At 47.7% G+C, this 16,591-nt stretch overlaps 1 protein-coding gene across 1 annotated transcript in view; it reads left to right on the top strand.

Annotated features, from left to right (window-relative positions):
* Positions 1 to 16,591, top strand: part of tmtc1 (transmembrane O-mannosyltransferase targeting cadherins 1) — an 87,512-nt gene that overhangs the window by 33,919 nt on the left and 37,002 nt on the right. The window contains exons 5-7 of the mRNA XM_023810973.2: positions 1,562 to 1,643; positions 3,895 to 3,998; positions 11,894 to 12,083. Of these exons, the coding sequence (XP_023666741.1) occupies positions 1,562 to 1,643; positions 3,895 to 3,998; positions 11,894 to 12,083 (376 nt within the window). The remainder of the gene's footprint in view (positions 1 to 1,561; positions 1,644 to 3,894; positions 3,999 to 11,893; positions 12,084 to 16,591) is intronic.

Raw genomic sequence — 16,591 nt, 5'->3', positions numbered from 1 at the left:
TGATCCATCAACTTCAAGCCTGCAGATGTTGTATGTTGATTAGGACTGCAGTTTATAAGAAATACTTAGTGTTGCAGCAATTAATGGAAAGTATTAGGGTAGTCTGCTCTCTGCGGAGTGTCCTTCCCCCTCTGGACGCCAGTAACATTCTTCTTCATGTGTGTGTGTGTGTTTGTGTGTTAGCACAGTGTGTTAGAGGTAGGAGAGCAGTGCAGTGACCCCCCAATTGGTGGCCCTCACGAGGTGCGATACATCAGCCGGAGCCCATCTCAGACACGCGATCGCTCTCTCTGGTATCACTCCCCCTATCCCATTAGTGCATCAGTGGTCACGCCTTCCATTCAGGAAGAAAGTGACAGGAGGAGAGGGAGATACAAAGGAAGGTGCCAAGCAACTGGACCTCCCCCCCCCCCCACCTCCCCCCCCCAGAGGGCTCTCTGTGCTTTTATGTGGTATCCTTCTCCCTGCTTGAATAGCTCCTGCATTTTATTGTAATTGGCTGAAGGCAGCTTTTCATAGGTTTCCGATGGGCCTGCGAGCTCATTATTTGAAAAAACTCTGTGTATTGTTCCCAGTCTGGGCATCAAAAGCGCACTTGTGTTACGGAAACATGATCTTTTATTATCTAGTTTGCAGGAATTTTCTCGCATATACATATTGGAGGTTCTAGAACAAGGGCATAGCTTTGGGTTTGTCTACCAGTATTGCCAGAGTACCGCATGGGTTTAAGGGGGTGGGGGGTTCGGGGCCGATTTGGTCCCTATTAGTGTTGAAACCAAAGCGGCGTCTTTTTTCTTGAGAGACGTACCTACAGATAACATGTAAAAGCAGGTGTTAAGGAAGTGTTCTTTCCTTGTTTTGAGCCCTACATTCACTGGCGAGATGTTTTTGCTGTAATTACACGCAGACAGATACTAGGTGTGCTTGCTATCCGTTATGGTCACAGCACACCAGCACACTCAATGTGCAGCACTAATCAAGATATGGAGATCCCATTTCCTGCTGTTCTGTTCGCATCCCTCTTTACTCTCCCATCTCTTTGTAGTGGCACCAAAGAGAGAGATTTTTAGTTTCTTATTACCGGCTCACTCCCCGAATCCTGGTTCGGACCTTTATTTCCTTATTTCAAGCAGCCGTTTCCATGACCTCATGTTTAATACCATATTCCAGATGGGAGAGAGTGGGGACCATTGTACCCCGCGAACGGAAAGCGGACATGTGACTCCCTGAGTTTCTATTCCCTCCATTTTGAGAGGAACCGCAGGTATTTGACTAAGTCTTCTGTGTTTGCATTAAGAAACTAGCAAAGGTTTGGTCCCTGTGTCCTCATGTCTCTCTAGCGGTTGTTTTGTTTTCTTGGCTTAAAATGAGAACAATAAATCGCCCTTGTTGCCTTTGTTGAAGAAGTGCTGGGTTCACGCGAGGGTTGTGTTGAAACCTGGCCTCACGTTTTTGCTTCAATCACATCCAACGAAGGGTTCCTGATCACCGTGTTGACACGACCTTCCTAAACTGTGGTGGCTCTTTCTCATTAGGGATCACTGCTGTCTGTGCGTTGCAGGCATCTGTCCTGTGCGAGGATGAAGGAGCTTCTGAAGCTGGCGCGGCCTTTCATCAAGCGAGCTGGTGCGGTCTCCTTCTACGTGAGTATAACCGCTGGGATACGGAGCACTAAGCTCCAACGGCGCCTATAAAACTTCCAGCTGTTTAACTGGCCAGCGGGGTAACATTGTAAGCTGCACGCATCGCTCGAGGGAAGAAAAATGAAGCTGAGTGCCAGAATATTCTAGAAGGCCTAAAACATGAGGTACTGCTATCATTAATTCACAAAGAGCGCTTGTTCCAAGGCTGGGTATTTTGTGTACTTTAATCTGTCGCATTTTAACCAGACCTCAGTTCATGAGAAGTGGCATGTTGTCATGTCGTATGAGGCGTTAGAATTTGGGCCGGAGTCACCCCCTCGTCTGCCTCCCCACCTCCCACCACAAACTGTCAGCCAATGTCTTTGTCCAGCAGACATAACACAGCAGTTGGGTTTTATTTCCCACCAACCGTTCAGAGAGTTTAATCCCTTTTGCCTCCATCGCCCGTGTCTGACAGCGTGAGAGGAGAGGATTACGGCTTCACATTTGCTACCTCCACGTTCATGCCGGAGGGGAAATCAGCAGTCTTTTGGGGCGCAGGTGGCACTGTATAACTGCCACGTTCCCGGCTAATGCCCGGCGCTTTCCCAGGGGCAGCCCCGCTCTGAATGCCAGGTTCACCAACCCCGCTCTGAATGCCAGGTTCACCTAGCCGTCAATCTACAATGAAAGAACATCCGCGGGGATACAAAATGGGGGGGACCGAGGCCAGTCTCACGCCTCACCGCGCCCTCATACAAAAATGCAAAAAGCGCAGCAACGGCGGGCAATCTAACAGGACGCCCGTAGTCCGCAATGAGACGACCCTGTGGGTCCTTGAGGCCTTTTATGCAAATTGTGTGGGCACATTCAGGTGCACGCTGAGTCATTCTGTGTGACCGGTGACAGTTTGTGAGGATTGAGGGTGTGCCTGTCGTTTTACTGGCAGATCGGATGTGTGCACGTATGCGTGTTTGTGTGCTTCGCCTTTAAGGATCCCTGAATCGTACCAGGCTTTTCCTTGACAGCGCCATTGACTGTTCCGTGTGTGTCTTTCTTCTGATCGTTACCTATGCGTATCGCTGTGTATGACCCCATATGAGGTCGTGTCCCCATCTCTGTCTGCCTTCAATGTTAATAGGAATGCTGCGGATGATCACTGCCGAATTTTCGTTCTGATCATGTGCACAGCCTGTGCGTTTCCTTTGTACGTGGGAGTCTGCATTGTCGAGAAAGGAATTTTGTGTGTGTGAATGTGGAAGAGACTGGGAATAGATGTTGAACAGGGTCAGTTTTTCAAAGAGATACAGTTTTCTTCCCGCATAACTTCAATTCCCCTAAACACCACTGATGTTTAGTAAACTAGCACAACCTTACTTCTGAAAAGGGTTAAGGTTAGGTGTCATTTTTCTACTTTTGATTAATTTTTTTAATTGTCCCCAGTCTCTCCCGTATTTAACATCAGACACACTGTATGTTGCTGAATGATCTATGCCTCATCTTCTCACTAGCAAATGCTTACTTTTGGAGGTTAATATTAAGGTCTCCTATATGACCTTAACACCAAGAAAAACCAAAAACGTATTCACATTCATGGACTGGTCTGCAGTCTGGCCTCAGCCAAAAGGTCTGCTTCATTAACAGTCTACTAACTCACCTGCTATCTCATCCGCATGGTGCCTATTAAGTAGAATTTTCTCTTCTGTTGTTTGCCATTTGCTTGGTGGTACCATTTGGTTCTGATTTGTGGAGCTAAAAACTCATTGTAGTTCTATTTCTTGGAAGCAGATACCAGGTATAATTATATCAGCATCAAGGAGTAGGTGCCATTTCACAAAGGACAGATAAAAACAAGAATGTCGTTATTGTTACTGCCAGAAAAAAACTGCAGACAAGTTTCATATTACCCTGCCTGCAAAACTTTATGAATAGTGGAATCGTAATGTATTCCAGCTTGTTTTTCCCAAACCGGTCTAAATCTTCTTTTGGGATGCAGTTTCTCTTAAATCCTCTGCTGTCAGTACATGACAAAAAAAGTGTATAGGTCTTCTCCCAGATGAGAGAATAATAAGAAGAGTGATATTTTCTTGAATTCTTTAGTATCAGAGGAGCTTGATGCGCTTGGGATTAGCCTGATTAAATTTGTTTGACCTACATTCCGCCTTCACCGAACATCTGTCGCGTGCCAGCGGAAGTTCCGTCTCAGCTGCATGCCGGATTGGGGTGTTTTGAGTGTTGCGTAACGAGCGCAATGTCGTTGTGCCCCCTGCAGGTGGCAGTCATCCTGGCCTTGCGTCTGTGGCTCATGGGAGGCTCCATGCCCCTCTTCTCCGAACAAGACAATCCAGCCTCATTTTCGCCACACCTCCTCACCAGGTATGGTAGACGTGGGACACACACACACACCCCAGATTCCAAAAGATAAGAGCATACTGTAGCTCCACAGTATGATTACACGAGGGGGGCTGTTATCTGCTGTCATGTCAGTATGGCCAACAGCAAGTTTTATACCTAAAGTCAGCACTGAATTGCCCTTCAGGCACCTGAACCCCCCCCCCCACCCACTGCAGATGAAGAAACAGCACAATCAGCCCTTTGCAGATGTCTTCTGATGACACATAATCCCATATTAGCTGGGGTGCCTCCAGGACAGTCCCCTGAGAGATTCACTGTCAGAATGGCCCCCCCTGGTCTCGGCTGCTGTCCGTGAGCAGTGTGACGATTGGTGGCTACCTGCCTGCATCTGCTCTGTGACCACGTGACCACCCTCTGCCAACACTCCTACATCCACCCTGGTCAGCAGCAGCGTTGGCGCCGGAACAAATCTGACAGCCGGGCCCAAGATTTGCACGGGGGAGCTCCAGTGTCAGGGGCAGGTGGGGGGAGGGGGGGCAGAGGACACTAAAAGTCGGCGATAGGGGGGTGGGGGGGGGGGGGTGATCCATTAAGTGGGCAAACGGTGCATTTGGGTGATTGTTTTTGTGGGGGCAAAGCTGGTGATTTGCTGCCACCCCCAGCCACTACTGGTCAGGGAAAACACCATCAAAATGGTCATTACAACGTTCACATGGCTGCTACTTTAAATGCATATATATATATATAATTGTTCCGGCGGCAGTGCTGCTGCTGACCAGGTTGGATGTTAGAATCTACACACACACACACACACACATATATATATATATATATTTTTATTTAAATTTTTTTCAGGTCCCCACAAAGAAATGTGAATGCAATCAAAAAACTAAAAATGCCAAAAGTCTTGAATTTTGTATTTTTGATTATGGTTAAGGTTAGGGCTGGGTAGGGGTTAAGGTTGTCATGTTGGGATTAAAGTTTTCCCAATAGAAATGAATGGAGAGTCCCCACAAAGATATAATTACAAACCTCTGTGTGTGTGTGTGTGTGTGTGTGTGTGTGTGTGTGAGCGGGTATACCTTACCTTATGGAGACACAATGTCCCCACAACATGATGAATACCAGTTTTTTTTTCCCTCAATTTAATACAAATCCGTGACTGCAATGAAAAAACTAAAAATGCAAAAACTCTTGTATTTTGTTTGGTTACTTATGGTTATGGTTAGGGCTGGGTAGGGGTTAAGGTTATCATAGTTAGCATTAGCATTTTTCCCATAGAAATGAAGCGGTCCCCATAAGGATATGTTTACCCAACATGTGCGTGTGTGTGTGTGTGTCTGTGTGTGTGTATATGGAACAAGTTAAGAATTTTTTATGTAGACCACAGTTATGACAAAGATGTAAACTATGCTACTGGGTATGATATAGAAAACTTATGTACAAAGCTATTGTTGGAAATGACCATTAATATAAAAACTTTGGCGAGTGATTTATAATTTCTGTTTAACCTCCTGCTCTTTGCTCCAGGATATTTAAGACATTACACACAGCTGCTGGTGAACAATCCGTTCTAGCCAGCATCCTAGAATACTTTCTTTACTGGTGGTAGTTTAATCCTGTAGAGAGTCGAACGGTGAGTGAATTTAAATTATGGTTATTTTTGAATGACTTCAGGCCAAGTCGGGGGGGGGGGGGGGTGGTTGCTGTTTATTTTTGTTTTTTTAGTTTTTTTTTTATCAGGCATGTCAGAGAGCAAACGGAAGGCCCAAGGCTGGCCCTTACACTGCCTGTTTGAAAGTGTTCTCTTAGCAGCAGATTGCTCCTCGTGTCGCTGCTGTAGATACAATCTTGGCGAACCGACATGAATTGTTAATGACCTGTTTTGCATTTTGCTCACTAGTCAGTTTGCCTCGGTTTATTTTACTGCCTGTTTAACTTATGAAAAAATTAAGCATTAATGATAATCTGTATATCTGTAAGACTGGGGTGGGCGTTGGCTAGCCTCATACCTTCGTGGTCGTTGCTCCAGTGTGTGTTGAGCTCACGTCTTCTTCCCGTGTCTGCATGGATTTTCTGGCCTACTGCTGGCTGTCTGAGTAGCCAATAGTGTGTGTCCGTGTGCCCTGTGCCGGACAGGCATCCTGTGATGGACAGGCATCCTGTGCCGGACAGGCATCCTGTGATGGACAGGCATCCTGTGATGGACAGGCATCCTGTGCCGGACAGGCATCCTGTGATGGACAGGCATCCTGTGACGGACAGGCATCCTGTGATGGACAGGCATCCTGTGATGGACAGGCATCATGTGCCGGACAGGCATCCTGTGATGGACAGGCATCCTGTGCCGGACAGGCATCCTGTGATGGACAGGCATCCTGTGCCGGACAGGCATCCTGTGACGGACAGGCATCCTGTGACGGACAGGCATCCTGTGCCGGACAGGCATCCTGTGCCGGACAGGCATCCTGTGATGGACAGGCATCATGTGCCGGACAGGCATCCTGTGATGGACAGGCATCCTGTGCCGGACAGGCATCCTGTGCCGGACAGGCATCCTGTGATGGACAGGCATCCTGTGCCGGACAGGCATCCTGTGATGGACAGGCATCCTGTGCCGGACAGGCATCCTGTGATGGACAGGCATCCTGTGATGGACAGGCATCATGTGCCGGACAGGCATCCTGTGATGGACAGGCATCCTGTGATGGACAGGCATCCTGTGCCGGACAGGCATCCTGTGATGGACAGGCATCCTGTGCCGGACAGGCATCCTGTGATGGACAGGCATCCTGTGCCGGACAGGCATCCTGTGATGGACAGGCATCCTGTGATGGACAGGCATCCTGTGATGGACAGGCATCATGTGCCGGACAGGCATCCTGTGATGGACAGGCATCCTGTGCCGGACAGGCATCCTGTGATGGACAGGCATCCTGTGATGGACAGGCATCATGTGCCGGACAGGCATCCTGTGCCGGACAGGCATCCTGTGATGGACAGGCATCCTGTGCCGGACAGGCATCCTGTGCCGGATGTGTCTTACTCCATGCCCTATACTTCATGGCATAAGCATGGGACGACTCTGTTGTGAAAGGCGCTATATAAATATAAATATAAATTGAAATTGAATTGAAATTGATAAGCACACGGTGACCTTCTGCTGGATAAGTAGCTATTGAAAATGGATGAACGTCTATAATACTCTTGCACGATGCCATAAAACCGTTCCTTCTCTTGATGCCTACTGTTCTGTTGATTAAAAGTAGCTCTCGTATTAATGAAGCACAGCTGGTGATTGGCGCTGTGTTCTCTGTGTTTAATGAAGAAATACTACACAATCATACCGCAGATGCCAGCTGGTAGATCCTGATCCAGCTTTATGGCACTCAGTGGAGTTACGTGACTGGTTGAGTGGGCTCCACGCTGACTGCTGAGCCATAGGATGGATGTATTTCTGCTGGAAAATATGCAGCTTTGTGGAACGAGGTCAAGAGTGACAGCACTGTGCAGTAGGCTGCCTGCTGGGCCACGCCCCTTTTTTCCCAGCCACACTTGATTGGGCAGCTGCCCTTGTGGTGGGAAAAAGGGGGGCGTGGCCCAGCAGGCAGTGAGCCATGAACTGTTAAGAGAAAAAAAAAACCCAAAGTGCCAAAGTGTAAATAAGCTGGATTCATTCCAGTTTGGGCATTTCTGCAGAATGTGCCCAGATGCAAATGGTTAAGCTATCGTAGAAAGGACATAAAGAAGGACGAAGACAGACACTTTATACCTTCCTTTTTCAGCAGATGTCGAATGCCCTATGGTCACACATACATGCGCAGGCTGTTCAGCAGCACTGGGGCTGACATGCGTTAATTGCACCCTCCCCAGGCTTCCCGCACCAGCACATGGGTCCCAGCCTGCCGGAGCAGGTGCGCATGGACGAGATGATATTACACTGCATTAAAATGCGGCGAAGCATTTTTTCTTGCGTCTTTATGTGTTTCGTTCACTCCGCAAGAAACAAGAATTGTTATGTTTTTAAAAGTATGAGTATAAATCACCACATAGTCTGTATTAAATACAGTGAGCTGTCTCAGTTGGATCACTGTGGTCTATGACCTGCTGATGTATGAGAAATTCGGGGGGGTGGGGTGATTTTTATTTGGCTATTGAAAATGTGAAATTTAGTGTAGCAACCTGTGTGTTTCACATCACTCTGCCAGCTGTGTCCACATTTCTCCCAGTTTGTGTGTGATTTACTTAAACATGTTTTCCTCATCCCACACTGCAGGGGCGTGGCTATGGGTGAGGGGGGGGGGGTGATACCATTGCCCACCCTACATATCCAAATGCCTACCCAGTGCTACCAGCACTGCCACTCCAACACTTTGTGTTTCATGTCCAGATGAAAGTTTAGTTCCAATCCCTCCCCCAGTTCCTCGCCGATGGGGCCACACCCCAGCATCACCAGTCCGTCAGGCTTGGCCTGTCGCTTCCTGTCAGAAACAGGGTTCAGTGCGGCTTCATCAGCTCGAGAGCCAGTTTGACACTTTCCCTCGTCCGTGCCGACAAGAGGCTCCTTTGAAATGGAAAGACAGGGGTGCCTATTATCCGGAGCACTGATGGCTACCCCCCCAGGCTCAGTATCGGAGACGCTCTCAGACAAACGGAAAAGCGAATAACTGTCGCAGGCCTCACCTGCCGTACTGGGAATGACCCCATTTGACTGTAAAGACGATCCCGCCCAGACTGGACTTCTGGTGCTTCCATACGAACAGATGAAGTTTCTATTAGTGGTACTCATGATACCTTGAGGAAAATCAATGCGTAGTCTGAGTTTCAAAAGGGTATTTGTGTGGTAATCAATGCCAGACGTGCCCTATCTATTCTGTACTATTCTTGTTCAAAAAAAATCGATGAGCAGTTTCATCAGTCTGTTACACATGCCAGGCTGTGCAACAATGTAGGTGATGCTTTGAAGGTTATATATATTTGGATAATCGTTCAGCGCCTTTCCGAGTCTCCTGCGAGGTTGGTTCCATCTTCACTCATTAGTGATGTAGGGATGGCGGACCGGGCTCTGTCCTGCAATCCAGCCTGATTTGGGGCGAGGACGACTTTGTCAAAGTCCCAAGCTGGCTGCTGTAGATATGGAGTGTTATGTGGCCTATTTAATAGAGTAGGATTTACGTTTTTTTCCCCCCATTACTTGTGATCTGTGAACAGGAAACACTGGAAATAGGGTGTGAAAATGAGGTCTGGTTACTGTCCCTGGAAAGAGGGTCATATGATGATAATTGTTCATTTTGGTCTGTTTAGTCTCTCTCTCTGGTTTCTAGCTCTGCCGTTTCTCTGTGTCTCTTACTGTTCCACCACTAAGCCCCCACTGGTGTCGCATTTTATGTCAGACTGGGACAGCCCAACAGTGAGGCAAAGCCACAAGCTTTTCTTTCTTTCATCCCGCCAAAACAGCAATCTTACGAGCGTGTGTCTGACATAGTTTTCTTGTTGTTGTCCTCTGTCCTCCGTAGAGAACACGCAGCTTCTGATCTGCAAAGGATGTTTCCATAACCTGTTTGTATAACAAATGTCAAAGTGTGCTTCCCAGAGACCAAATCTTATGTTTGCTTGGTTTTAAAAATCCTTTGTACCAAAACATCGTTTCTCCTTGGGATTTGTATTTTCTTGATAGTTTGAATTACAGCAGCACACACCTTGCTGTAACATACTAAACAATTTAATAATTTAGCTGTAAAGGTTTTTTTGGGCAGGGCGGGGGGGGGGGGCATACATTTTTCCTGTCTTCCTGATTCCTCTGCCCCTGTCTCTGTGCCAGTGTACCAAAAAGCAATTATTTATGCAATCTGTTGATTGAACATATTAAGTAGGGATGCACTGTTATCGATCACGGCATCGGGTATCGGACCGATACTATGCTCATACTCATACTCGTAAAAATTGATCGATACCAAGAACCAGTACCACTTAATTGCAACGTTACCTTAACACTTAAAGCCGCTACATTTTTTTGTGTTGCCCAATCAGATTTTGACATGTAGTGAGAGATTTGTCAACCGGAAACATTTGGGAAGGATAGATGCATAGAACACCGGCATTGGCAAATTGGTGAGTAAACGCAGAGGGTGTCCGCAGTTTGGACACAATTTAAGATAAAGGACAGCGGCAAAAGTAAAGCAGACTGTAAACTCTGTTCTGCTGAAGTGTCAAGAGGAGGAAGGAACAGCACGTGATTTAACACAAGCAATTTGATCAAATATCTAAAGACACACCATAGTACTGAGCAGACGGAGTTTGCTAAGCAAAGAAAAAACTAAACTGAAGCGTTATTTATATCTAACATTAAACTAAATAAGTTATTTAATGTTACAGGTTTCAACACAATATACTGATATACTACCAGGCAGACCAGTCACAGTTCATGCAGTCTGCGTCACCGCAACGTGTAGTTGCATTTCTGGAGAGGTGCATGTCAGGCTATGGTGTAGGGTCCACGGCTAGTTAGGAAAGCTTGATATTATGTAAAAGAATGATCACAGTCTCTTCCACACACTGAGGCAGAATCCTACAGCTTATTAATTAAACACTGGTATTGGATCAGTACTTAGTATCGGCCGATACCCAAAGCCCAGGTATCGGTATCGGAAAACAAAAAATGGAATCAGTGCATCCCAAGTCATTTTGCAATGTACTTTTGCATTTCTTTAAAGAGTACTAGTCTGTAAATGACTGTATTTGTGAAACATTTAGTCATTTGCAATGTTTGAAAGGTGTCCCAGGCATAAGAGCCTCCGTATCATTTGAGGACCCAGGCCTGCATTAGCGACAGCGGACGGCGGTAACGAAAGCCCAGGCCTGCATTAGCGACAGCGGACGGCGGTAACGAAAGCCCAGGCCTGCATTAGCGACAGCGGACGGCGGTAACGAAAGCCCAGGCCTGCATTAGCGACAGCGGACAGCGGTAACGAAAGCCCAGGCCTGCATTAGCGACAGCGGACGGCGGTAACGAAAGCCCAGGCCTGCATTAGCGACAGCGGACGGCTGTAACGAAAGTCCAGGCCTGCATTAGCGATAGCGGACGGCGGTAACGAAAGCCCAGGCCTGCATTAGCGACAGCGGACGGCTGTAACGAAAGCCCAGGCCTGCATTAGCGACAGCGGACGGCGGTAACGAAAGCCAAATGGGCGCCATCAGACCTCACGGAGTCGGCTGATGCTAATGGATACTGGGGGTGTTAGCTGCCTGCAGGGATGACATAACAGTTTCCCCTCAAATGTAACTAAGCCAAAGACCTGTTCCCTGGGTTTCTGCATGAGAGATAATCGCCCTCTCGCCGTAGACGCTGAGCTCAGGGAGAACGTTGGGCAGAGCAGATGGTGTCGCTGCTAGTTTAGGCGATTTGGACATGCCTCCACCGGAGTCGTTCTTTTTTACGCGGGAGTTCTCACTGATAAGCCACCTAGAATGTTCTAGAACTCCCCTTGGCGCTGGGAATTAGCATTTCCGGCTAACGAGGGGGGTTTAGCCAAGACTTGGCACGGTTGAGTGCGAGTCGTGTCGCGGAAATGGAGCGGCGTGTGAGCGCGGTTCGGGATTCATTGCAGCTCTGACTCGCCTGTGAAGCAGGGCAGTGTACTGTTGCTGCAGTCCTGTCTGACGGTCTTCAGCCACACTGTCGGGGTAAATGTCAGCGGCTGTAATTACACTGATGCTCCAGTAGAGTTACGATTTTATGGGTCCTAAAGACCAGATCCTACAGAAATGTTAATGAATCCACGTATATATGGATTCTTCATGCAGTAGTGCCCAAACCTCTTATTGATCTCTGTATGTTTGTCAGTTGACAGATCCACACTTTTGGATCTGTCGTCTTACTGCCTGATAATCACCGAATGCACCCCCTCCCCCCACAGATTCCTCACCTACTGCTATCTGCTAGCCTTCAACGCCTGGCTGCTGCTGGCCCCAGTCGTGCTTTGCTATGACTGGCAGGTCGGCAGCATCCCGCTGGTGGAGTCCGTGTGGGACGTGCGCAACGTCGCCGCCCTGCTGCTGGGTGTGGTCGTGGTCGGCCTGTGCCTGCACTGCCTGGCCTCGCTGCAGGTGAGTAGAGATGATTCCTGACTGTATCCAGCTGGCCTGTGTTTACCTTTAATGTTATATGCACGTTTGGACTGTTTGATGCTCCATCACTCATTAGAAAGGCACTAATACTAACCCTTGACTCGCACACACATCTGCTGCACACAGAATGTGTGTTATAAGTGTTACCTTCTTTGGAAGGATCACCTTGCCGACAGGGAAATAGGCAGCTCTGAGAAGATCCCTGGTGCTTGTCTGCAGTTACTCATAATGTTGTCTTTCTGGGCACTTTGCGGACTTTGTTGCCCCCCCAACCCCCAGCCCCCCGCCGAGATGATCTCCTATGTCCAGGCATCAAAAAACATGCTTCATGTCCATAAAAGAGATAAAACTTTGAAGACTGGTCTTATTAACTCCGGACTGCAGCTCTCTCAGAGCTTGCTGCACATTGTTGTGGTCCATACCTCTGCTTCAGCATGTCCTGCTCAGAGATGATGCATGACGTCCCCCTGCTTTGGGGGCTTTTTGCTGCATTTCCCCCATGTGGTCGGGGAGGTCGGCCCCTGGTGTTCACCAAGTGCTGTTCAGCTACAGCTCCCCATCGTCTGATGGGCATTTCCATTAGAACATGGTTGGAGCAAACTGACTGGAATCAATTCAGTACAAAAATTCAATTGATATTTATTTGTGTAGCTCAGGTCACAATATTACATTGTATTACATTGTCTTAAAGTCGTCCCCCCCCCCCCCCCAGAGAGGAAGCCAGAGGCGAGAGTGGCAAAGAAAAACTCCCTAGTAGGAAGAAACCTTGGGAGGAACCAGACACAAAGGGGGAGCCCATCCTCCAGGGGCTGACAAAGGAAATCCAAAATTACAAAGTCACGGTTTATGATGTAACATTGGGTATAGTCCAGGTGTAAGAAGAAGGTCCAGCTGATGTCAGGACAGGCTGGAGAAGAAGCTGCTTCCTTCGGCGGGATGGAGGGGTGCGGCGGCCCAACAGCAAGCAGCTGGAGGGGCAGATGTGTAGCCAGGCTGGGCCGGCAGGCAGGGAACTGGACAGTACATTAATATGACTGTGTGACAGATAGTTGAAATTATGTGAAGTATTTCGTAGTGCGGTATGGAGATAAGGAGGCTCTATTTAACCACGGCAGCTTAACTAGGCAGGAGAGGTGGGGGGGGGGGACACAGCCATGATGAATCACTGAGCACCAGCACTCCAACAACACAGGGGACACGTGAAGCCAGAGTGACTGCACTGGACACCCAGTTCATATAAAATCAATGACACTGATCCCCAGCCAACTCTGGTTGTAGGTCAATAGGACCAAGCACACTATAGCCCTAGCTGGAGGTGGGAACTAGCTATCAGTGTTTCCCAATCCGGTCCATGGGGACCCACAGCCGGTCCACATTTTTGCTCCCATCTAGCTCCCTGCCAGACAGTCCACATTTTTGCTCCCATCTAGCTCCCTGCCAGACAGTCCACATTTTTGCTCTGGACGTGGACTGTCCGTGGGTCCCTGAAGGCAGCATTGGGAAACACTGTGCCAGGCTAAACAAGTGAGTTTTTAGCTTTGACTTAAATACCAGGACTGGAGAGGCTTCCCATGTTCCTGGGGGGTCGCAGTCAGGGTTTAGGCCAGCAGATCTGAGTCAGTACCACTTGCATATGGAAGAATAAGCAGATGGTGGTAGATCAGCTAGAGCTAATCTTCCAGTCCAGTTAATGTAGCGAGTCCTGCTGCTCTCTGTCAACACAAGATACATTTTGTTGACATGCAGCAGTTCTTTTACATAGTAGATGCTTTTATTCAGTAACATACATTTTTGAGATACCAGGGACAGACAGTCCCCAGAGCTTTTAGAGGTTAAATGCACAACAGTGAAATTACTCTGCTGACCGTGCGATTTGAACCAGTGACCTTCCGATCAGAGGCAGCATCCCCACCCGCCGAGCTAAGATGTTATTCTCCTTCTCCAAAAACTGCATAAAGTTATACCGCACCACCCCCCATGAGCTTGGTGACATACTGGCTGAGCGAATCATTTATAGCGTGCAGGCTGGTGAAGGTTGATTTTGAGTTGTGAAATCCTAGAAAGCCCCCCCCCCATATCCCCCATGGGATGTGAGCGCTCCGGCCCCCAGAGGTGTTTTCACATGCTGCCACATTAAGTAATTCACATTAATGGCTTCTTTTGCATTGGATTTTCCCCTATTGTTTATTGTTGTATTGTGGCAGCCTGCATTATTTTTCACGAGTAAGGGTATTATTTTAACTGACTAACCATGACCACTGAATAGGCCCTTTCCATTCATATTCTGTGCTGCTGCTATAGCATTAGCGTTAGAGTGAGTCTGTGTGCTATAGCGTTACCATTAGCGTGTGTGTGTGTGTGTGTGTGTACACGTGTTGTAGCTTATGTGTGTTATAGTGTTAGTTCATGTCTGCTGTAGTGTTAGAACATGTTGAGCTAGGATAGGATCTTAAGCTACCATTTCAATCAAAAGGATCTGGGTTCTTGCTGTGTGCTAGGGTGACCAGATAATCCATGTCAGGGAGGACACTCTGAGCTAGGACAGGAATTGTAAATTACCAATTCAATTAAACGGACCTGGATTTCACTTGAGCACTCAGTTCTTGCTGTGTGCTGATTGGTCAGTCTCCTATAATCATGCATGTGTCACTAATGCTAATATGAAACAGCTGGATGAGTCTTTCAGTCAAGGAAACAAACCAGTCAAAGCACAAGAAGAGCTGAACTATTTAGCTGAGCACAGGAGCCTTTCAATTAGAAAGTAGTTTGTAAAACCCGAAGTAGCTCAAAGTGTCCTCCCTGACATGGATTGTCTGGTCACCCTACTGTGTGCTGATTGGTTAGTCTCCTGTAATCATGCATGTTGATGCGAAACAGCTGGATGCGTCTTTCAATCAAGCAAACAAACCAGTCAAAGCACAAGAAGAGCTGAATGATTTAGCCGAGCGCGGGAACCTTTCAGTTTAAAAGCAGTCTGTAAAACCTGTAGTAACTCAGTGTCCTTCCTGACATGGATTAGGTGGTAACGCTAGCTGTAGCAGTAGCATGTGCTATAGTGTTAGCGTGTGTATGCATATGTGTTGTAATATTAGCGTTAGTGTTTCTGCATATATGTGCTATAGCATTAGCGTGTTAGTGCATGTGTGTTATAGCATTAGTGTATGTGTGTAGGCATTTGCGTGTGTGCACATGTGCTATAGCGTTAGCATGTGTGCTTTAGCGTTACCGTGTCTGCTATAGCATCAGTGTGTGTGTGCTATAGAGTGACCACTGGTCCATATTTCATCCGGACAGACCGGTTTTCCAGGACTGCTGTTGGTTGTTCTCCTTTTAGGTCCCTTGTCGTCCTTTTTTTTTTTTTTTGTTCTTCCCACTACACCGTCCGTCAACAACTAGCACGACTTTGTGTATGACATAACCGCCGCCGCCCCCAAAACATTTCATGGGTGTCCTCCTTTTCGAGCTTTATTCCTCCTTTTTGGACACAGGTGTGCTTCTTTTTAGAGTCATGCCGGTGGTCACCTTAGTGAACTATGGCATTAGCATATGTGCTGCTGCTATAGCATTAGCGTTAGAGTGCTGTAGCATTAATGTGAATGTGCATATGTGATTTAATGTTAGTGCATGTGTGTGTGTGTGTGTGTGCGCCCTACAGTGGTAGCGTGTAAGTACGTGTGCTATAGCGTTAGCATTAGTGTCTGTGTGTGTGTGTGTGTGTGCTACAGCGGTCGCGTGTATGTGCACGTGTGCATGTTCTATAGCGTTAGCATTAGTGTGTGTGTGTGTGTGTGTGTGTGTGTGTGTGTGTGTGTGCTACAGCGGTCGCGTGTATGTGCACGTGTGCATGTTCTATAGCGTTAGCATTAGTGTGTGTGTGTGTGTGTGTGTGTGTGTGTGTGTGCTACAGCGGTCGTGTGTATGTGCATGTTCTATAGCGTTAGCATTAGTGTGTGTGTGTGTGCTACAGCGGTCGCGTGTATGTGCACGTGTGCATGTTCTATAGCGTTAGCATAAGTGTGTGTGTGTGTGTGCGCTACAGCGGTCGTGTGTATGTGCACGTGTGCATGTTCTGTAGCGTTAGCATTAGTGTGTGTGTGTGTGTGTGTGTGTGTGTGTGTGCTACAGCGGTCGCGTGTATGTGCACGTGTGCATGTTCTATAGCGTTAGCATAAGTGTGTGTGTGTGTGTGTGTGTGTGTGTGTGTGTGTGCGCTACAGCGGTCGTGTGTATGTGCACGTGTGCATGTTCTATAGCGTTAGCATTAGTGTGTGTGTGTGTGTGTGTGCGCTACAGCGGTCGTGTGTATGTGCACGTGTGCATGTTCTGTAGCGTTAGCATTAGTGTGTGTGTGTGTGTGTGTGTGTGTGTGTGCTACAGCGGTCGCGTGTATGTGCACGTGTGCATGTTCTATAGCGTTAGCATTAGTGTGTGTGTGTGTGTGCTACAGCGGTCGCGTGTATGTGCATGTGTGCATGTTCTATAGCGTT

This window comes from Paramormyrops kingsleyae, chromosome 3, assembly GCF_048594095.1.
Source record: "Paramormyrops kingsleyae isolate MSU_618 chromosome 3, PKINGS_0.4, whole genome shotgun sequence".
Lineage (NCBI taxonomy): Eukaryota > Metazoa > Chordata > Actinopteri > Osteoglossiformes > Mormyridae > Paramormyrops > Paramormyrops kingsleyae.
The sequence above is the reverse complement of the archived record's forward strand: the minus strand, read 5'-3'. Positions and strand labels throughout refer to the sequence as shown.